The sequence below is a fragment of the Aotus nancymaae genome, unplaced genomic scaffold (assembly GCF_030222135.1).
Source record: "Aotus nancymaae isolate 86718 unplaced genomic scaffold, 86718_ANA_hifiasm-v0.15.2.pri h1tg000030l, whole genome shotgun sequence".
NCBI classification, from domain to species: Eukaryota; Metazoa; Chordata; class Mammalia; order Primates; family Aotidae; genus Aotus; species Aotus nancymaae.
The window spans coordinates 31,827,505-31,851,208 of record NW_026988443.1 but is presented as its reverse complement, the minus strand read 5'-3'; the positions used below and the strand labels follow the sequence as shown (position 1 = coordinate 31,851,208).

The 23,704-nt window shown below is 40.5% G+C and overlaps 1 protein-coding gene across 2 annotated transcripts in view; it reads left to right on the top strand.

Annotated features, from left to right (window-relative positions):
* The window catches only part of ADAMTS18 (ADAM metallopeptidase with thrombospondin type 1 motif 18), a 152,722-nt gene that overhangs the window by 53,154 nt on the left and 75,864 nt on the right, over positions 1 to 23,704 (top strand). Inside the window, exons 4-8 of one of the 2 annotated variants that reach the window (XM_021672612.2) lie at positions 13,758 to 14,040; positions 17,765 to 17,958; positions 18,267 to 18,350; positions 19,903 to 20,062; positions 22,936 to 23,041. In XM_021672612.2, the coding sequence (XP_021528287.2) occupies positions 13,758 to 14,040; positions 17,765 to 17,958; positions 18,267 to 18,350; positions 19,903 to 20,062; positions 22,936 to 23,041 (827 nt within the window). Of the gene's footprint in view, positions 1 to 13,757; positions 14,045 to 17,764; positions 17,959 to 18,266; positions 18,351 to 19,902; positions 20,063 to 22,935; positions 23,042 to 23,704 lie in introns of both variants that reach the window. The other variant, XM_012437523.2, reaches the window with a different exon arrangement.

Here is a 23,704-nt window from a genome sequence, read left to right as displayed (position 1 = left end):
AGACAGAGACTGAATCTGTTAATCTTTATGTCAGAAACATGAACCATTGCATATAGACAAAGCCACGTTAAAGCTGTTTTGGAGCCTGTTTGGGTTAGTGTAAGTAAAGTGAAAGGATAATTCGTTTTGAGCTTGTTAGAGTATTTGAAGTAGCCAAACATCCCAGGTGAGGGAAGAGGAGTAAGCCAAGCATTTCTGAGGACCTCTGCCACAAGATTTTTGGAACTTTTTTCTAGTCTACCATTATCAGCGTGACTCAGAAAGTCACGAAGACTGAGAGTGCGTGGACACTCTACCTGCCTAGCTGGGAAATGAGGATTATTTGGACAAATCAGCTTTGTCCCGTGATGAAGCGGCATGAGCCACAGGCAGAGAACTCAGTGAGCAACTGTGGAGTGGCCTTGGAGTACTCAGGTGTTCGCTGGGAAGGGGTAGACTATTACCTGTCTCATCTTAAACAGATAGGGCCAGGCACGGTGGCTCACACCTTTAATGACTGCACTTTGAGAGGCCAAAGTGGATGGATCACTTGAGGTCAGGAGTTCGAGACCACCCTGGCCAACATGGTAAAACCCCATCTCTACCAAAAAAAAAAAAATACAAAATATTAGCCAGGCATGGTGGTACACACCTGTAGTTCCCTATAGATCCCAGCTACTCAGGAGGCTGAGGCAGGAGAATTGCTTCAACATGGGAGGCAGAGGTTGCATTGAGCTGAAACAGCTCCACTGTACTCCAGCCTGGGTGACAGAGACTGTGTCTCAAAATTAAATAAATGAAATAAAAATAAATAAACAGATGGCATATAATGTGACAACCGTAGACCATGGTCATCATCTGTTCTGCCACATTCTCCATAAAGTCCAGTTTGCTTAGTTCTTCTAGCAATAACCATTCAGTTACTCTTTAAAGACGGTAAGAAGCATTCTTCTCCCCATGATGCTAGCCAACGAAAAAGGGACTGTTACTGCTTTTCAGTGGAGCAGGAGAGGATAAAAGATTGAGTCTTCAGAATGGACTAAGGCTGGAGTCACACATTTAAATTTGTGAACATTTTGGTTGTGATGTTAATGGGCCCAAAAAGTAGCCTCATGAGAGAGGAAGCCTAGTAATTTCCTTGCCATTGGTCACTTCTCGTTCCCGTCTCCGCCAAATCACCAACCAGTCAAAACTAAAACCTACAGTCCTTGGGCGGATCACCTCTCCAAGGTGGAAAAATTTATGGTTTATCTTCTGTCTTTAAAAACCTCCAGTTACATCTGTAAGAATTTCATCAATGTGTCTTTTCGGGTCTTCAAACCTTGCTTAGTTCTTTCATTGTTTTTCTCAATAAACTGAAAGAACACTTACACTACTTCCCAGAATTTCCAGCCCAATTGAAGGGGACAATTTTAATATAAACACACTGTTAGGGAAAGACCAGACTTCTGCTCATTCCCTCAAATAGTCAAATGTAATAATTATAATGTTTATAAGTTTGTACTGAGTCTTATATCTGTGCCAAACACTGTTTTAGCACTTTTATTTCTTTATATTTTTTTTTCATTTTTATTTTTACGAGACAGTTTTACTCAACTGCCTAGACCGGAATGCAGTGGTGTGACCTTGGCTCACTGCAACCTCTGCCTCCCGGGTTCAAGTGATTCTTGTGCCTCAACCTCCAAGTAGCTGGGATTACAGGCACACATCACCGTGCCTGGCTAATTTTTATATTTTTAGGAGAGATGGGGTTTCACCATTTTGTCCAGTCTGGTCTTTCTTGACCTCAAGTGATCCACCTGCCTCAGCCTCCCAAAGTGTTGAGATTACAGGCATGAGCCACTGCGCCCAGCCTATTTTTAGCACTATAAAATATTAACTCACTTAATCCTCTAATAATTGTCTAAGTAAAGAACTTTTTTTTCTTCTTCTTTTTGAGAGACACAGTCTCATTCTAATGCCCAGGCTGAAGTATGATAATGTAATCATAGCTCACTGCAGCCTCAAACTCCTGGGCTCAAGCAAACTTCCTGCCTCAGACTCCCAAGTAGTTGGGACTACAGGTGTGTGCAACTGCACCTAGTTAATTAAAATTTTTTTGTAGAGATGGGGGTCTCTCTACATTGCCCAGGCTAGTCTCAAACTCCTGGCCTCAAGTGATCCTCCCTGCTTGGCCTCCCAAAGTGATGGGATTATAGATGTGAGCCACCACACCAAGCTGAAAGAACTATTGCCAGGGTCATTTTATAGGTCAGTGACCTGAGTATCTGAGAGGTTTGGAAGCTTCCCCAGGAAATAAGGGAAAAGACAAAAGGAGCATTTCAGCATTACACAAGTGAGGATGCTTTGCGGTTCTTGTTAGTTTCGTGTCTTTCTCACCAGACTGAGCAATTTTGGAGTACTGACAATATATAATGAAATTTGGATTGACTGTGCCTGACAGTTCTTTGAAGAAACATAATGTGTATACAAATGAATCTGGAGAACATAAATCCCCATCAAAATTGTATTGGTGTTGTGAGTCCCATTGATGGTAATATTGATATCAAAGAATGGTTGGGAAATGCCAAATCTTTGTTGAAATGTGCATTTTGGTTTTTTCCTCCAAAAACGTGAGATTTTATTCCTTTGACAGTCACAAGGCATCTCGAACATATGTTCTTTTTCACTGTACATGTCTGTGTTAAAGGGCTCGCCCGCCAAGTTGTCTATTAAACCATCTCTACATGTGCAGATATAGATGGCAAAACATTTTACAATGATTCCTTTAAAATATATACTTTATAGAGAACCCAGGGTGTTATCAGTGTTCGTCCATGTTGAGGAAATAATAACATCAGAATTTGTCTCCTTGACCTGAGGCGTGGTCCACATGGCTCCACCTGTTCTCACATGGGCCCTGGGAAATGTTTTTGGTCATGCTCTCAAGTCCTTCATTTTCTTTTCAAAAGCCAGTGTGGCTTAATGTTTTTTATGTTAACATTTACTGAGAAGTTAACAGTGTAGCACAGTGCCTGATGTGTATTTTCTTATTTACTCTTTGTAAACCCCTAGTTAGGAATACTTCTATACCCCTTTAACAGATGGAAAAACAAGTTCAGAATGCTTGAACCCAGCTAGCAGCCAGCGAAACTTAAATTTTGCCTCCAAATTGCTTCATTTCTATGTTGAACGTTTTCTTTAACATCTTTGTCTTTGTGGCATTCCATTTTTATCTCAGTAATTTTTTTTTTAAAAAACACAAAGTCTCACTCTGTTGCCCAAGCTGGACAGCAGTGGTGCAATCATAGCTCCCTGCAGCCTTGACCACTTAGGCTAACGCGATTCTCCTGCGTCAGCCTCCTGAGGAGCCGGGACTACGGCATGTGCCTCCAAACTTGGCTAGTATTTTATTTTAGTAGAGATGGGTCTTGCAACGTTGCCCAGGCTGATAAACTCCTGGGTTCGAATGATGCTCCTACCTTAGACTCCCAAAGTGCTGGGATGACAGGCATGCGCTGTGACACCTGGCCCATTGTTGCTGAATGAAATCCTAAACATTCTTAGGCCGTTGGCTTTCCTCAATGAAAGACTTTCTCAGCATTTTTTTTTTTTACGTCTTAGTCTTTAATTTTTCTGATGTCTCTTTCCCTCCTTCCTCACCCCAACCTTTGGACCACGAATTTCTTTCTGTTTCATATAAGTCTTTCCCTTATTCTGAACTGAGATTGCTCCTTTGGGGGTGTCCTCCCACATGTTGGGCAACCAATCAATGACTTACTCTTCAGTGTTCCTGTTTAGATTTAAAAAAATTCTAAGAATGTGACATCTTGAGTGAGGTAAGAGCATTTGATAGTTGTTGCAGATAGATTAAAAATTAAAAAGTGAAAAATAATTTGATTATTGGTGACCATAAGTATGTCTTTGCTAGTATTTTTCCAGCCAGTCTACTGGGGCTACTTTGTTGTATCTGTCAATTAGTCTTTATTAAAAGTAAAAATAGAATAATGATACTGCCCATGGGGATGTTTTTATTAAGATTTCTAGATACTTCTTTGAGATTTGCTTATAACATTCTATTTGAAGTTCTGGCTCTATTGCTGCAAACATTCGTTCATTAGGTCTTTTAAATTTTGATTATTTAATAGGTATAAACACTGGGATACAAATCATTTAAGACATGGTCCCTGCCTTCAGGGAGCTTATTTGTAGCTTCCTAATTTTTACTGATCTTTAAAGCTCTTTATACTGAACTTTTAAAAATTAATTGTGCACTCATCCTAACACTAAATTTGTCAGTTACATGTAGAAGCTGCAGTCTCCCTTTTTCTGTTAAATCTAAAGCCGGTGATGGAATTGAAATATGACTAATAAGGAGTATATTTTAAAGAAAAGTTTAGGAAAAATTCAAAAAGCGTGATTTATACCTGGCATGAGTCCTTTAAGAATTATTTTGGCCCTTGATGCCAGTGAAGTGGCTCATGCCCTGTAATCTCAGAACTTAGAGTGGCTGAGGCAGGTGGATCACTTAAAGTAAAGAGTTCAAGACCAGCCTGGCCAATATGGTGAAACCTCATCTCTACTAACAATTCAAATATTAGCTGGGAGTGGTGGTGGGTGCCTGTAACCCAGCTGCTCAGGAGGCTGAGGCAAGAGAATCGCTTGAACCCGGGAGACAGAGGTTGCAGTGAGCCGAGATTGCACCACTGCACTACAGCCCAGGCATCACAGGGAGACTCTGTCTCAAAAAAAAAAAAAAAAGAATTATTTTGTCCCTTGAAATCCAAAATAGTAAACAGTTGTTCGCAAATAAAACATACTTATTTTTATTTTATTTTAAAGACTAAAACAGTAAACTGTCTAAATAGAATATTGACTCTGGGTCAGAATCCATTTAATTTCTAAGCTTCAGCAGCTAAATCGCATAACCAAATTTCAGTATCTTCTGGAAAAGACAAAACAATGCAGGAAGAGGCAATGTGAGTTGATCCTGCAGCACACAGCGTCCAGTAGGGGGCGCGACCCAGGCCTTTCCCTCTGCTTGACTCTGTCTCTTGAGGTAAGGGGGTTCCCTGGGTGGAGAGCTGGCGGCAGCTCTGCCACCAGTGTCAGCCTTTGACTCCCACATCTCAGTGGACTTGGGACCTGCTAGGGTTTGGCTTTGTGTCCTCACGCAGATCTCATGTGGATTTGTAATTCCCAGTGTTGGAGAAAGGGTGAAAGGTGATTGGATCTTGGGGGTGGATTTCCCCTTGCTGTTATGATAGTGGGTTCCCATGAGATCTGGTTGTTTAAAAGTGTGTAGCACTTTCCCATTCAGTCTCCCTTCCTCCTGCTCTGGTCATGTAAGATGTACCTGCTTCCCCTTTGCCTTCTGCCAGGATTGTAAGTTTCCTGAGGCTTCCAGCCATGCTTCTGGTGCAGTCTGTGAAAACATGAGCCAGTTACACCTCTTTTCTTTATAAATGACCCAATTCTCAGGTAATTCTTCATAGCAATACAAGAAAAGATGAGTCCAGGGCCTTTCCTGTTCTCTGTTGTAGGGGGAGCCTAAGAGTGTCCCCAGACCATCCCCTTCTTAGCAGGCCACTGGGTCTTTGCTTTCTTTCTGTTCTCACCACCCTTTCCCCTTAGCTCTGAGACATCAGTCTCTGAGTTCCATCTAGGCTTTTCCCTTCATGGACCAGTAGACGACTTCTGGTCTCGCTAAAAATGCCCCTTGTCAGAAAAGTGTTCCATAACCTCCCTTTCTACAATTAGCTTCCCTACTGGTCTCACCCCTTCTGTTATTTTCTCTCATAGAACTTTGGTCTTTTTCTTCATGCTATTTTTTATTTTTATTTTTTGTTTTTGAAATAGACTGTTGCTCTGTCACCTAGGCTGGAGTGCAGTGGCGCAATCTCGGGTCACTGCAGCTTCTGACTCCTGGGTTCAAGCATTTCTCCTGCCTCAGCCTTCCAAGTAGCTGGGATTCTAGGGGTGCGCCACCATGTCTGGCTAAATTTTGTATGTTTAGTAGAGATGGGTTTTCATGCCTGTAATCCCAGCACTTTGGGAGGCCTGGGCAGGTGGATCACCTGGAGTCAGGCGTTCCAGACCAGTCTGACCAATCTGGTGAAACTCCATCTTCTTCTTTATATTTTATACAAAGGAATAATATTTTATTCCCATTTGTGATACTTGCTGGTTTAGCCTCTGGTTCCCCCATTGAATTGGAGGCCACAGGAGACCACAGATCCGTCTTATTCGCTGTTACTCAGCCAGAACGTTGCTTGTGTTTGGTAACTCAAAATGCTTCACACACACCACAGATAAACCCGTGACTTCTTTTGGGTGTATTGGGTTTATATTTTTATGAAATAAAATGTATTTATTTGGTGAGATTCCAATGTTTTCTATCAAACTAAAGCAGAAAAACAATATTTTTTGGAGACAGAGTCTCGCTCTGTAGCCCAGGCTGCAGTGCAGTGGCATGATCTTGGCTCACTGCAACCTCCGCCTCTTAGGTCCTGGTTCAAGCAATTCTCAGCCTCCTAAGTAGCTGGGATTACAGGCATGAGCCACCACCACCAGCTAATTTTTGTATTTTTTAGTAGAGACGAGGTTTCAGCATGTTGGCCAAGCTGGTCTTGAACTCCTGACCTCATGATCCGCCTGCTTCAGCCTCCCAAAGTGCTGGGATTACAGGCGTGAGTCACCGCGCCAGGCCAAAAAATAATACTTTTAAAATATCTAATACTGTAAAATTCTTGTTTTGTTATAAAGAATTCTTAAAGATTTTTGTCCTTGTCATTCTGAATAGGAAGGTGACAGGCTGTGTGAGACAGGATGTTTGTTTCAATATAGGATGCCCATTATTACTATTTTTAAAAATTGCTTTCTCAGTATTCAAGTTTTCTATGCATTTGAGTTGTCTGAAGTTTGCATGTAACAGGGAGAAAATAGAAAGCTTCCAAACCGGTTAGTCCAGTTAAAGCACTTAAGTGGCTTAAGTCTTTGATATTAGTTGAGCCAAGTAAGGAAGTTAGTAAGGCTGGAGGTCCTTCTACCCTGTGAGGGACTGTAAGTGGTGTTTTTTGTCTGCATGCAGCTTGAAAGAGGTGAGGGCATGGCTTGGAAGAGAGGGCCCTATGCAGTGAGTGAGGGACCTGAATTCCTCCTGTGCTTTCTGTTGGGTTTTCCTCCCAGGGAGTTGTGAGATTAGGTTAAGGTATTACACTGAATGCTCCTAGCTTCACGTGTGAAATACAGTTGAGTTTATGTGCGTTATAGTCTTGAAATTGTCACTTCCTGTGTCTGGTTTCTTTCTCTGATATTGGCATGACTTCAGCATTCCCTCCACTCTGATAAAAGTCTGGGGATGAAGAAACAATTTTTTTTTTTTGAGCCACAGTCTCACTCTGTCACCCCGGCTGGAATGCAGTGGTGCGATCTCAGCACACTGCAACCTCCATCTCCTGGGTTTAAGCGATTCTCTTGTCTCAGCCTCCTGAGTAGCTGGGATTACAGGCACCCGCCACCACGCCTGGCTAATTTTCATATTTTTAGTAGAGATGAGGTTTCACCATGTTGCCCAGGCTGGTCTGGAACTCATGACCTCGAGTGATCTGCCCACCTTGGCCTCCCAAAGTGCTGGTTTCACCATGACCTGTCTGGAGAAACAAATATTTCCTAGCTGATAACATGTGGCATTCATCAGGGATACTCACGTGGCCCCTGCTGTCACAGAGTGTGTAGTAAAACTGCGTATCAGGGATGGTGGGGAGAGGCTTGTGTTTTGTTTGTTTCGTTAATCGAAGATAGACATAAACTCAGTAAACTGTGACCTGAGATTATTTGGAAGTGAGAGAGGATAATTTTCTTTACGTTATTTTATTTTTCATTTCCGTAGGTTTTTGGGGGAATAGATGGTGTTTGGTTACATGAGTAAGCTCTTGAGTGATGATTTGTGAGATTTTGTTGCACCTATCACCTGAGCAGTAGACACTGTATCCACTTTGTACTCTCTTATCTCTCACCCCCACTCCTACCCTTTCCCCCAAGTCCCCAAAATCCATCGTATCATTCTTAAGCCTTTGCATGAGTGAGGATAATTTTCAATAGGGTCATGAGTACAGCTTCTCTGAGAAGATGTTTAAATGGAGGCGTCAGTAATGAACACCAGAAAGCCAAGTGAATTGATAGGAGAAGACTTTAGTGGAAAGAAAAAATAAGGTGTGAAAATGCCATTTAGTATGAAAGAACTTAGTAGGTTCAAAAAGTGAAGGCAGTGTCCTCTTTAGAATGGTGTGAGAAGAGGAAGAGGGGACAGATAAAGCTGGCAGGGTCTGCAGGGAGTTGATTGTGCAGAGATTAGTGGACCAGCAATTTTTGATTAATACCAGAGTGAATGGAAGGAGTTGATTTGTGCCGGACGAGGAATCTGACTGATGTGGGGAGACCCTATTGGATAGGACAGGTGGGATTTGGGATATTAATGGAAAGTGTCCAAATGAGAGATGCAAACATCCAGCAGCATGATGTGTGGAAGGATGGGTTTCTATGAGGTATATCCTGAAGATATGATGGATAGGATTTCTAAGGTTGTGACCTTATCTTGCCTATTGATTCTCTTGTCCCCTAATCTCCATAAGCCCATGAATGTGAATTTTATTTACTTGTTGTGTACCACTTTCGTTTGTGGCAACACCGAGAACAGGACCAGGACTCAGGGTACCCAGCGTGTGCTTGTGAATGAAGGAAAGACTCTGTCTTTGAGTTCAGGCTCTAGACATCATGTCGAGTCCACAACTCATAAGATGACTATGCCATTTTAAGACAAATTACAAGATTTCATGATTTTAATAGCTTGGATATTAATCCATGGTGTAAATATACCACATTTTCTTTATTTGTTTGTTGATAGACACTTAGGTTGATTTTATATCTTGGCTATTGTGACTAGTGCTGCAGTCAACACTAGAGTGCAGATATCTCTTTGACATGCTGATTTCATTTCCTTTGAATAAATACCCAGTAGTGGGATTGCTGAGTCATACAATAGTACTACATTTAATTTTTAAAGGAACCTTCATCCCTATACTAATTGACATTTCTGCCAACCATGTATAACAGTTCCCATTTCTCCACATCCATGCTATCATTTATTACTTTTTGTCATTTTGATGATAGTCATTCTAATTGGGGTGAGGTAATAACTCAGATGGCTTTGATTTGCATTTCCCTGATAATTACTGATGTTGAGCATTTTTTTCATGTACCTGTTGGCCATGTGTATGTCTTTTGAGAAGTATTTATTTAGGTCTTTTGACCATCTTAAAAATCAGATTATTTTTTTGCTTCTGAGTTGTTTGAATTCTTCATGTATCCTGGATATTAACCCTTATCGGATGCACAGTTTACAAATATTTTCTCCATTTTTGTGGGTTGTCTCTTCACTCTGTTGATTGTTTCCTTTGTTGTACAGAGGCTTTTTAGTGTGATGTAATTCCATTTGTCTATTTTTGCTTGAGTTGCCTGTGCTTTTGAGTTTTTCACCAAAAAATCCTTGCCCAGATGTGTGTCATGAAGTGTTTTCCTGGTGTTTTCTTCTAGTAGTTTCAGATGTCTTACTTAGGTCTTTAATTCACTTTGAGTAGATTTTGACATATGGGGAGATGTAAGAATCTAGTTTCATTTTTCTGTATATGAATATCCAGTTTTTCTAGTATTATTTGTTGAAGAGACCATCCTTTGCCCACTGTGTGTTTTTAGTGCTTTTGTTAGAAATCAGTTGGCTGTAGATGAGGGGATTTATTTCAGGGTTCTCTTCTGTTTCATTATTCTATGTGTCTATTTTATTCATATGCCATGCTGTTTTGATTATTGTAGCTTTGTAGTATATGTTGACATTGAGTAGTGTGATGTTTCCAGCTGTGTTCTTTTTCGCTCAAGATTGCATTGGCTCCTTTTGTGGTTCCATATGAATATTAGGATTATGTTTTCTTTTATTTCTCTTTTTTTTTTTTTTTTTTTGAGACAGGGTCTCGCCTGTCACCCAGGCTGGAGTGCAGTGGCTCAATCTTGGCTCACTGCAACCTCCACCTTTCAGACTCAGGTAATCCTCCTTCCTCAGCCTCCTAAGAAGCTGGGACTACAGGCATGCACTGCCACACCTGGCTAATGTTTATAGCTTTTGTAGACACATGGTCTTACTGTGTTGCCCAGGACAATCTCAAATCCCAAAGTGCTGGGATTATAGGCATAAGCCACTGCATTCAGCCTTGTAGAAACATTTTAAGAACATTCTTCCAATCCATGAACACAGAATATCTATTTATTTGCATCCTCTTCAGTTTCTTTCATCAGTGTTTTCTAGTTTTCATTGCAGAGATCTTTGTCTCCTTGGTTAAATTTATACATATATATATATTTGGTAACTATTGTTAGTGGGATTGTTTTATTGATTTTTTTAAAGACAGGGTTTGCTCTTACTGTCCAGGCTGGAGTGCGGTGGCACAATCTCAGCTCACTCCAACTTCTGCCTCCTGAGTTCAGGTGATTCTCCTGCCTCAACCTCCTGAGAAGCTGGGACTACAGGTGTCCACCACCATACCCAGCTAATTTTTGTGTTTTTAGTAGAGACTAGGCTTCACCATTTTGGCCAGGCTAGTCTTGAACTTCTGACCTCAGGTGATCCCTGCCATGTCTGCCTCCCAAAGTGCTGGGATTACAGGCGTGAGCCACTGCACCTGGCCACTTTCTTGATTTTTTTTTTTTTTCAGATAGCTCACTGTTGGCATATAGAAATGCTAGTGATTTTTCGTGTTGATTTTTGCTTCCTACGATTTACTGTATTCCTTTATTCTAATAGTTTTTTGATGGTTTCTTCAGGGTTTTCTGTTTATAAGATCATGTTGTCTGAAAACAGGCACGATTTGGCTTCCTACTTTCCAGATTGAATGCCCTTTATTTCTTTCTTTTGCCTAATTGCTCTACCCAGGACTTCCCGTACTATGTAGAATAGAAGTGGTGAAAGTGGGCATCCTTGTCTTGTTCTGGATCTTAGAGGAAAGGCTTTCACTTTTCCTCATTCTGTAGGATGTTAGCTGGGAGTTTGGCATATATGACCTTTATTGTGTTGAAATGCACTTTTTCTTTATTTTTATTTTTTGAGACAGAGTGTCACTGTGTCACCCAGTGTGGAGTGCAATGGCACGATCTAGGCTCACTGCAGCCTCCAGTTCCCAAGTTCAAGAGATTCTCCTGCCTCAGCCTCCCAAATACTTGGGAATACAGGCGCCTGCCACAACACCTGACTAATTTGTGTATTTTTAGTAGAGACGGGGTTTCACCCCAGGCTGGTCTCAAACTCCTGACCTCATGATCCACCTGCCTTGGCCTCCCAAAGTGCTGGGATTACAGGCTTGAGCCACCATGCCCGGCTGAGATGTACTTATTCTATACCTAATTTGTTGAGTGTTTTTATCATGAAAAGATGTTAAATTTTATCAAATGCATTTTTTTTAATCTATTAAAATTACGGTTTTTTGTTCTTGATTCTGTTAGTGTGGTACATCATGTTTGTTGATTAATGTATGTTAAACTGTTCTTGCAACCCTGAGATGAATTTCACTTGATCATGGTGAATGATGTGTTTAATGTGCTGTTGAAATTGGTTTGCTTGTGTTTTGTTGAGGATTTTCACATCTATATTCATCAGGTATATTAGCCTATAGCTTTCTTTTATGTTATTGTCTGGTTTGGGTATCAGGATGATGCTGGCCATGTAGAATGAGTTTGGAAAATTCTCCCCTCTTCAATTTTTTTGAATAGTTTGCAAAGGATTGATGTTAGTTCTTCCTTAAATTTGGTAGATATCAGCAGGGAAGCCATCAGGTTCTGGGATTTCTTTGATGGGAGACCTTTTATTGCAGGTTCAGTCTCATTAACTCATTATTGGTTTGTTCAGATTGTCTGTTTCTTCTCAATTCAATTTTGGTAGGCTGTATTTGTCCAGGATTTCTCTGTTCCTTCTAAGTTTTCAAATTCGTTGGTGATAACCACCTACATCAAAAAATTAGATCTCCGAAAAAAAAAACCCAACTTAATATTGCACCTCAAGGAATTTTAAAAAATAACAAACCCAAAATTAATAGAAGGAAAAAATAATAAAGATCCAAGCAGTAATTAATGAAATAGAGAATGAAAAAAGAATATAAAAGGTTAGTGAAACAAAAAGTTGGTTTTATGAAAAGATAAAATTGAGAAACCTTTAGCTTAGACTGAGAAAAAAAGAAGATTCAGATAAAATTAGAAATGAAAAAGACGACATAACTGATACCATAGAAATACGAAGGGTCCTAAGAGAATATTATAAACGTGAGGATATAAATGAAGCACAGACTTTGATCCAGCAGCTTTGGGGTGAGGTCCGTGATTCAGAATCCCTAACAAGCTCCTGGGTGAGGCTGAAGCTACTGGTCTGCAGATCACGCTTTCCCCAGCAGGGTCTTGGATTTCAGGGAACTCTGATATCTAGAGAAGACAGAGGACAGCATTTGCTGAAAGAAAGAAAAGGGTACATCGTGGCAGCAAAATCAGGTACAAAGATATACATACTGTGCCATCAACTTGGAAAGTGAAATTGCAATTGAATGGGCTTTCCAGGGTCTCCCCTTTTTTTGATGACAAATATGTCTCCTCCTTATAGCACCACATATCAGATTCTCTAGACCCCCACTTAGAGATTATCACTCTTGCCTTCCTCTGCCATCCTTGATAGTTTTTTTTAAAAAAATTGATTTAGCAATTATGAATCAAGATGGGCTGGAAGTGGTGGCTCACACCTTTAATCCCAGCACTTTGGGAGACTGAGGCCAAAGGATCTCTTGAAGCCAGGAGTTTGCGACCAGCCTGGGCAACATAGAGAGACCCCATTTCTGAGTGCAGTGGTACGTACCTGTAGTCCCAGCTTTTCAGGAGGCCGAAGCAGGAGGATTGCTTGAGCCCAGTAGGTCAAGGCTACAGTGAACCATGATAGTTGCTATTACACTCCAACCTAAGGGACAAAATGAAACCTAATCTCAGGAAAAAAAAATAAAGAAAACAAAACAAGTGTGAATCCCTTGAGAATGAGCAGGGATGTTTTTATATTCATCACTCTTTCCAGTGGTGAGCATGGTGTCTGCCATATCACAAATGCAGATGCAGCAGGATGTCCATGGCTCAGCCCTTCAGGCACAGACATCAAGAGTGCAGCCCAGTGGTTGTTAGCCCTGATTCTGAAAGTAGAGAACTCTGGGTGCCTATGCTAGCTTTCCTGCTTACTGTCTTAGCTTCAGGTGTCCTTTGTAAATGGGGGTGATGATAATAGTAACTTGTCAGGCCAGGTGCAGTGACTCATGCCTACAGTCCCAGCACTTTGGGAGGCCGGGAGTTCAAAACCCGCCTGGGCCACATAGACCCCATTTTTACAAAAAGGGTACAAATTATCCTGCCATGGTGGCATGTGCCTGTAGTCCTAGCTACTCGGGAGGCTGAGCTGAGAGGATCGCTTGAGCCTGGGAAGGCAAGGCTATCTAGTGGTCCATGTTTGCACCACTGCTCTCCAGCCTGAGTTTTAAAGTGAGACCCTATCTCAATAGTAATAATAGCAACTTGTAATGGTGCAGATTAAAATGAGGCAATATGTGTGAAACTTTTAGCTCCCGTGCCTGCATCCAGGAAGTAGTGAGGGAACAGTTGCTGGAAACCCACCTTTGACAAAGGGATGCATGGAATCATGACCGGTTTTTTTTTTTTTTTTTTTGGCTTTTTAGTCAGGTTTAATAAGGACGCGAAAAAATGAATTCCTCATCTCACCGTTACCTCAGCTCCTGGCCCAGGAACACAACTACAGCTCCCCTGCGGGTCACCATCCTCACGTACTGTACAAAAGGACAGCAGAGGAGAAGGTCCAGCGGTACCGTGGCTACCCCGGCTCTGGCCGGGATTATCCTGGTTACTCCCCAAGTCACATTCCCCATGCATCTCAGAGTCGAGAGACAGACTATCACCATCGAAGGTTGCAAAAGCAGCATTTTTGTGGACGACGCAAGAAATGTATGTAAGGAAACTTTTTCTTGTTCTGTTCTTATGTGGGCCTCGACGGGTTTTCCTGAGTGCTGTTGGGTGTACACAAGCTTTGCAAGTCAAAATGGGGCTACCCTGAGCATCCGTCTTGGCTTACGACCAGCAATTAGCTCTCTCAGGCACCTGCTGGATGATCAATTCTTTTAGGTTAAACTAGGAAAGATTTAGATAGGGTTTCTCTTTTGCTCTTTTAGTATCTGCTACTTTTATGCCGTAGGTCTCAATCTTTTCTTGATTTCTGTGCTTTTGAGAAAAGTACCTAGATTTCCAGTGATAAAAGAAATCAGAGATAAATGTCTAGGTGTGATTGGGTGTCCCTTTTGAGTACATCAAGGAGAGACTTCCAGAAACAAGATTAGCATGTGTGGGAGGTAGCTGTGAAATGCAGGGACCCCTGAGCATGGTTTGCGACCTAGATACAACCTTCAGCTGTTTGCAGACCGCGATGTCCAATAGAAATGTAACATAAGCCCTAAATACAATTTTATATTACTTTTTTTTCTGAGACAGATTCTTGCTCTGTCACCAGGTTGGAGTGCAGTGGTGCAATCTTGGCTCACTGCAGCCTCTGCCTCCCGGATTCGAGTGATTCTCCTGCCTCAGCTTCCTGAGTAACTAGGACTACAGGCACCATGCCCAGCTAATTTTTTTTATTTTAGTAGAGATGGGTTTCACCATGTTGCCCAGAATGGTCTCGAACTCCTGACCTCATGATCTGCCCACCTTGGCCTTCCAAAGTGCTGGGATTACAGGCATGAGTCACCGTGTCTGGCCATATTTTTACATTTTTTATTAGCCACAAGTTTTAAAAGTTTAAAAAAAGGGTAAATGAATTTTAATATTTTATTTAACCCAACATATACAAAATATTATCTCAACATGTAATCAATATTATGTATTATTAGTGAGAGATTTACATTCTTTTTTCATATAAAGTTTTGGAAATCCAGTGTTTATTTTAAACTTACAGTACTTAACTTATACCTGTCAATTCATATGATAAATTTTTACTGAAAACACTTAATCTCCATTTAACGTGCATAAAATTAAGGTCATAAAAGTAGATTTACATACTCAAGTTGCTTCGGACATACTTAAAATATTTTCTTTTCTTTCTTTTTTTTTTTTCTGAGATGGAGTTTCACTCTTTTGCCCAAGCTGGAGTGAAGTGGTGTGATCTCGGCTCACTGCAACCTCCACTGCCCAGGTTTAAGGGATTCTCCTGCGTCAGTCTCCCGAGTAGCTGGAATTACAGGCATGCGCCATCACGCCTGGCTAATTTTTGTATTTTTGGTAGAGACAGGGGTTCGCCATGTATGCCAGGCTGGTCTCGAACTCCTGGCCTCAGGTGATCCACCCACCTCGGCCTGCCTCCCAAAGGGCTAGGATTATAGGCAGGAACCAAAAGATTTTCAATAACTAAATCAAGTATTGCTTTTTAAACTTTTAAATTCTTCTGTAGCTCATGAGCTACACGTGGCAACTGTGTACCAACTTGGATAGCACAGCTAGAAGGTGGTTATTCTCATGGAGAAGAGCAACTGGTATTGCCAAGATAGTAATCAGGAGGAATAATGGGATTATTTCTACCATTTTCACTGGTATTTGATTTTTTGGTGTCATTGAAATATCCTCATTAAGGAGCATCCATTTGGCGTGTATAGAGTAATAATTTAGCCTGTATTAAGGATAGTAATAATGTTTATAGTGGTCAGACGTACTTGATATGAGACATCAAAGCTAATCTTTACAGCAACCTTATAAACGGGTGTCACCTGTTTTCATAGTTAAGGAAACTGAGACTCAAGGCCCCTGAGCTCATAAGGGGCCAACCTGAGTTTTTAAATCTAACTCTAAATAATTTGATCTCTTCATTTTACTCTGTGGAGAGCTACGTTCACTATTATAGCTGGATGGGTTTTATAGTACTAAAATATTCCTGTAGTAGTTAGTACACAGTTAATTCCCTGAGCTTTCCATATGCCAGTTTTTACCCCAGGAATGTGTGTAGTTGTTCTCCAGTAGCTGAAGGCATCATGTCTGGTCCAGCAGGCCCTTCGAGGTCTCTGCTCAATGGCTATGGCCAGTATCCATTCTGTTAATTTGGCGCCCACACTCTACCAGTTATGAAAAGTGTTTAATACAGTTTTTAATATCACCCCCGACTATGCTGTTTCCTCAGTAACTAAGTCAATATCACAGCAAAGAGTTCTTACCACTTCTTATGTGCTGTGTTAAAGTTTGTGTTGATGAAACAAGAGTTTAAGACATGGGTCGTATTTCATAGCCGTTTACATTTTATTTAGAAAATCATATGTAAAGTGATATATTTAATGAATTCATAATGAATTTAGATCCAAAGGATAAACACTATTTCTGCAGTTTTTGAGTAGTAACATGAGCATTTTCTACTTCCAAAGTTTCTCCCCACAAAATTGATTTTTTTTTTTTACATGTTCCACTAACTAGAATTATAGGTTGTTTTTGTTGTTTGAGATGAAGTCTTACCCTTTTGCCGAGACACTCTATCTCAAAGCTACATGCCTAGGTGTGGTTGGGTGTTACTCTTGAGGTCATAAAGTAGAGACTTCCTTATGGAGTGCAGTGGTGTGATCTTGGCTCACTGCGACCTTTGCCTCCTCTTGGTTCAAGTGATTCTTCTGTCTCAGCCTCTCAAGTAGCTGGGATTACAAGCATACCCCATCACACCTGGCTAATTTCTGAAATTTTAGTAGAAACAGGCTTTCACCATGTTGGCCAGGCTGGTCTCAAATTCCTGGCCTCAAGTGACCCACCACCTTTGCCTCCCAAATTGCTAGGATTACAGGTGTGAGCCACCAGGCCTAGCCTAGAGGTTTTTTCTTTTTCTTTTTTTTTTTTAAAAAACTTTTTAGAGCATTTTTGAGTTACTGAATTCATCCATGCATCCATTATCCATTTATTTATGCATTTATTCCTCTATCTGCCAACCCTTTAATCCATCCACCATCTATTCATCCATCTATCCACCCATCCATCTGTCCACCCACCCACCCATCCATCTATCCACCCACCCACCCATCCATCTATCCACCCACCTACCCATCCATCCATCCACCCACCCACCCATCCATCTATCCACCCACCCACCCATCCATCCATCCATCCACCCACCCACCCATCCATCTATCCACCCACCTACCCATCCATCCATCCACCCACCCACCCATCCATCCATCCATCTATCCACCCACCCACCCATCCATCCATCCATCCACCCACCCACCCATCCATCTATCCACCCACCTACCCATCCATCCATCCACCCACCCACCCATCCATCTATCCACCCACCCACCCATACATCCATCCATCCATTCACCCACCCACCCATACATCCATCCATCCACCCACCCACCCATACATACATACATACATCCACCCACCCACCCACCCACCCACCCATCCATCCATCCTATCCAATCCATCCATGTACCCATCCATGCATCCAAACATTTACTGAGTAGATCTTTCTTGACTACATACTAGATGCAAGGCACCCAGGCAGGCACTGACAGCATTACTTGTTAGTGGATTGGTAAAGTGGCTGATTACCTAGTTTCTCTTCTTCCCTTGTGTCAGTTTCTTTCTCAGTTGGTCTTATCCAGATATTCTCTACTAATATCCCTTTCAAATGCTCTTATGTTCATTGTAGATGCTCCCAAGCCTCCCACGGAGGACACCTATCTGAGATTTGATGAATATGGGAGCTCTGGGAGACCCAGGAGATCAGCTGGAAAATCACAAAAGGGCCTAAATGTGGAAACCCTTGTGGTGGCAGACAAGAAAATGGTGGAAAAGCATGGCAAGGGAAATGTCACCACGTACATTCTCACAGTAATGAACATGGTAAGGGGGGCGGATAGCACGAACCTTCTGGCTCTCCAAAGAAGATGAAGGTCATAGAATTCTCTTGCATGGGTTGAATAGCAGATGTGTTAGGTTGGTGCAAATATAACTGGTTTCTGCCATTACTTTTAATAGCTACATATGTGGTTTTGTGTTTTTTTTTAAGTTGAGTTTTGAGGAAATTCTCTTTATATGTACATATATTTGGTAAAATTGAAGCCTGTGTTCTTCAGTCAACATGTCTGATTGATTCCCTCATATAGTTTGGAAAATTTTGAGATTTTGTTTGATTTCCATTGTTTCAACAGGTTTCTGGCCTATTTAAAGATGGGACTATTGGAAGTGACATAAATGTGGTTGTGGTGAGCCTAATTCTTCTGGAACAAGAACCTGTAAGTGGCAAACTTCATTTATATCTTCTTTCAGGATACATTTCTTGAATACCTCCTATGTGCACTAATCCATGTACTAGTCATTAGCTGCTTAAAGTTGAAGCTAGACTGACTCTGTCCTCAAAGTACAATCTAAAACGGCTGTGGAATCACATAATTAAACTAAAACACCAGAAAATAATTGTTTATATTTAAATGTATTTATATATAATGCATGTGCATATATATACATAAATAATGTTAATGTATTATTACATAATATATAAATACAATATATAAATACATAATATAAATATGAAATATAAATACATTACACAAAATATAAATGTTATGTAGGCTTCACAAAGAAGGTGAATTTGCTCATAGATTTAAGTAGATTAGCTAGATTTTGCAAGTTTGATATGCTGAGTAATTGCTGGTAGATGCAGAAGGATATTTCAAAAATACACTAAAAATAAGACATCAGAAAATTATTGTAGTAAACCTGCTGTCTCCCGGGTACCATCGTAGGTAATACAGGGAGTAAACAAGGGGTATTTAGCTGCGCTTGGACTGATCTCAGTGAGATGAAAGACACAAACATGGGGCAAATTATAAAACCCAGAACATGTAATAAAGTGTTAAATTACATAGTACTCACTGCTTTGTAGTGTTTTGATGTTTAAATTGTGTCTCTTTGAGATAGGGGTTACCATTCAAATGGCAATTTTTTAAGTCCCCTGAGGCTTTTCCTCTTCATCTGTAACCCCAGTAAAAAACATAAAAAGCAGGAAGACAGACAAGACAAAAACTGATCTAATTGCCCAGGTGTGGAGAGCTACAGAAGTTAACAGCTCGTCAAAGGGGTTTTGGAGTTTTAGAAAGATAGGGTGTGTGCTGGTTAGGAGACACTTTTGTCTTTAGCCTACTAATAGGTTGCCCAAGGACATTGCAACCAGCCACAACTTTATTCACTGGTAATTAAAGGTCTTGTCTAAAATCCCTAAACGTGACCAAGTCAACAGTTTTGACTAAGCAAACATTTGACAAATGATTATTTTAAGGGTTGGTCATCTCTTATCCTGTGGAATCATATAATCATTTGTTTATTCATTCAGTGAATTTTCATTAGATTGATTGATTGATTGAAACCTATGATGTGCCAGATGTTTTGCTGGGAATTCTGACATCTATATAGGAAATAATGAGGCTTTATGGAAAAGCCATTGAACTTCATCACTGTTAATTTATTATCATGTTTTAAAAGTTATAATGGTTTTATAAAGGTGGTACCAGGTAAGATGAACAAAGGTTTTCCAACTGATGGCTGGTATTTTTTGTTGAACTATAATCAATCATAAGCCACACGACAGAAACTTTGTAGTTGCTTTAAATATTGTGAGCATTTACCTAAAATAGATACTTTTTTGTCTCCCGCCTCAGCTCAAGTATTTTCCTCTACTGATCTTTTTCTCTGGAAATATGTTTCTGTGTTTGCCTGTACAAATTCAATGATTCAGCATTCTCATCTCTGTGACAAATTCACACTTTGATTTGTGTGGGTTTCCCATAGGGAGGATTATTGATCAACCATCATGCAGACCAGTCCCTGAATAGTTTTTGTCAATGGCAATCTGCCCTCATTGGAAAGAATGGCAAGAGACATGATCATGCCATCTTACTCACGGGATTTGATATTTGTTCTTGGAAGAATGAACCATGTGACACTCTAGGTATGGTATGAACAGATCCTTCATACACACCTGTTAGCCAAAAACCCAATATGGAAACTTTCTGTGGATGATGGATAGCCCTTACCTTCCTTAATAAAGAGACATAATATTTAAATTGTGGAGTCACCTCATGTATCCGCTGGTGACTATTGTTCTGTTTAACTGAACTTAGAGTGTGGGTAGCCCATTTACTTTGTTCATTTTGTTTTTTTTCTTTTTCTTTTTTCTTTTCTTTTCTTTCTTTCTTTTTTTTTTTGAGATGTAGTTTGACTTTTGTTGCCCAGGCAGGAGTGCAGTGGCACAATCTCAGCTCACTGCAACCTCCGCCTCCTGGGTTCAAGCGATTCTCCTGCCTTGGCCTCCCAAATAACTGGGATTACAAGCATCCACCATCACGCCTGGCTGATTTTTGTATTTTCAGTAGAGATGGGGCTGTATCATGTTGGCCAGGCTGGTCTTGAACTCCCGACCTCAGGTGATGCACCCGCCTCAGCCTCCCAAAGTGCTGGGATTACCAGTGTGAGCCAGTTCTCCCGGCTTGTATTTTTCTTTATTGATCCTATGGATGATCACTGAGGTGTGAGATACCTTGATACTAGAAAGTTGTAGGTTATTCCATAAGCATCATGGTACCTAACTGTGCCACTAGGTAGCAGTGCCTCCTTTAGAAAGTTACTTGACTTTGAAGTACTCAGTTCTTCCATATTTGTACAAGGCAGTGATAGCAAGAATTGTATGTCTTATATCTATACCAGATTTTCTAGTATACTCCATTGCACATAATAGGAATTCAACATTTTTTAAAAGTCAGTGGATGGTTGTCTAAATCAGAGGTCAGCAAACTTTCTCTGTAAAGGGCCAGATAGTCAATACGTTAGGCTATGCAGGCCATAGGTATCTGTGGCAACTAGTCAGTTCTGCTGTATTGTTGAAAAAGCAGCCACAGGTGATATGTAAATAAATGAATGCAGATGTGTTTTAATAAAACTTTATTTACAAAAACAGAAGACGGGAGCCACAGTTTGCTGATACAACTAATAGTTCAGATAGATGGTAGAATTTTGTGGAGCTGAGAAAAGCTTATGTGATGTATTCCTCTCATGTTTTTACTCAAGAGTACTTTATAATCTCTTATATGATACATTAGAGATGACAGTAGGTTGGACTTTCTAAGGGATTTTATTATTTTTTATTTTTTGAGATGGAGTCTTACTCTTGTAGCCCAGGCTGGAGTACAGTGGCACTATATTAGCTCACTGCAACCTCTGCCTCCCAAGTTCAGGTGAGTCTCCTGCCTCAGCCTCCTGAGCAGCTGGGATTACAGGTGCCCACTACCATGCCTGGCTAATTTTTGTATTTTTAGTACAGATGGGGTTTAACCCTGTTGGACAGGCTGGTCTCAAACTCCTGACCTCAGGTGATCCACCTGCCTCAGCCTCCCAAAGTGCAGGGATTACAGGCATGAGCCACCAAGCCCAGCCAGAAATTTTATTTTTTATCTTTCTCAAGTTCTCTGCAGTTTCTCTGTTATGTCCTATAAATAAGTTTATTTTAACAATTCATTACTAATCATAGTCTTCAAAAACACAACTGTTTTGGGAATTGTTCCATGGAATGGATTTTTATAATGAGAGATGGTATACATCCATTCATAATCTGAGTTTGGAACTTGCAAAGTGACATATGATAATCCAATGCATTGTTGATGTTTTGAAGAGAGATTCTGAGAAGCAGGCAGTGTTATCCGTTAACCAGAGACCAAAATGTAAGAAAAGGCTTGGAAAAAGCAAATAAAACACTAGAAATTCCACCAACTGTCTAATAGGTCACTTTAAGCAGTCTGTCCTGATGCAAAGCGCATGCGCTTTGACTTCTCATAGGTCTGTGCCTGATTCCTGGGTCTAGAATTTATGACTCTGAGATCTTGAACAAGATAATTCACCTCTCTGAGTTTCGGTTTCCTAAGCTAAAAGTACATACACACATAGATACATGCTAGACATACAGCAGTGTGTGAATTTGGCAGCCATTGATTAGTGACGACCATGATGGCAGTAATGATAATGATTCCACCCCTTATTCGTGCATTTATATTAGATTTCCCAGATGATCTCACTTCCATCTTGACAGTAAGGTAGGTGCATTCAGTTCACAAGCATGCATTTAATACTAGATGGGTACATAGATTTGTTCTACTGATTATTAGGACCCAAAACTGGAAAGAAAGATATTTTCACACACTGCATTGTATTTCAAGATAGACTCAGGGGCTGGCCGGGATGCTTTTATAATGGCTTTTAGAGGGAGGTAGCTTTGGGAACAGAAGCACTTATCCCATTATAAGGCACTAGAGAAAAGTGAATTTAATCTGCACACATTGCTTAGGCATTGTCATGTTTTCGCTCTAGAAAAAGACCAGGATATATGCTTTCCCTTGGAAATGACACCCTGAACTTTGACATTAGTACCACTGTTCAGTGAGCGTTTTGCATTGGTTTCACTGTCATGCTATCAGTTGCCCTGATCCAAATGATAAACTCAGACAGGCATGTAAATATTCTGTGACTTACTGTACTAAATGCAAAATAGGAATTACAATACTCATACTGACCTTACAGGGCTGTTAGGAGGATCAAGTTATAACAATATGTAATAAAAACAAGAAAATAGGAAATGCCGCATTTATGTGTTACCATTACACAGGACAGAGAACTATAGACCTTGAGATTTTTTTTTTTTTTTTTTTTGCAAAAACATTGAATGAATTAATCTATTAAACTAAAATCGTGTAGAACATTTTGAGGACATAAGAAATTATCACGTATCTGTGTGTGCAGCCTTTGGATTCACATTTGAAACTGATCTTTCAATAGGGTTTGCCCCCATCAGTGGAATGTGCTCTAAGTACCGAAGCTGTACCATCAATGAGGACACAGGGCTTGGCCTTGCCTTCACCATCGCTCATGAGTCGGGGCACAAGTAAGTGGCTCTTTGTGATTCATATGAATCACCCAGGACTTCATATGAAAACTAGTTGGGTGATTCATTGGCATTCCTCTAACGGTTATTGTTGACTTAGGTAGAAAAACTAGGATAAGTCTTGTGTAAAGCTTAGAATAGTTTCTGACTATACATAGGGCTCAATAAAAGCGAGTTATTGTTGATGTCATTCTGTTTAAATAACAGCATTTAATAGCCACACAGTATTACTTTGTGTGCACAGATTCCAAGTTATTTAACTGAGTCTCTAGTCTGTTAGGCATTTGTTTATTTTTGTTCATGTTTTGCAGCAATGAAAACATTTTTAGCTGATTCTTTACAGAGGAAATAATGATAGAGAAAAATAAATTCCCAGAGTATAATGGTGTGTTACTTATGCTACTTTTTATTTATTTTTTATTTTTATTTTTATTTTTTGAGATGGAGTTTCACTCTGGTTGCTCAGGCTGGAATGCAGTGGCATTATCTCAGCTCACTGCAGCCTCTGCCTCCTGGATTCAAGAAATTCTCCCACCTCAGCCTCAAAAGTGGCTGGGATTATAGACGTCCGCCACTATGTGCAGCTAGTTTTTGTATTTTTAGTAGAGACTGGGTTTCACCCTGTTGGGCAGTCTGGTCTTGAACTCCTGACCTTAGGTGATC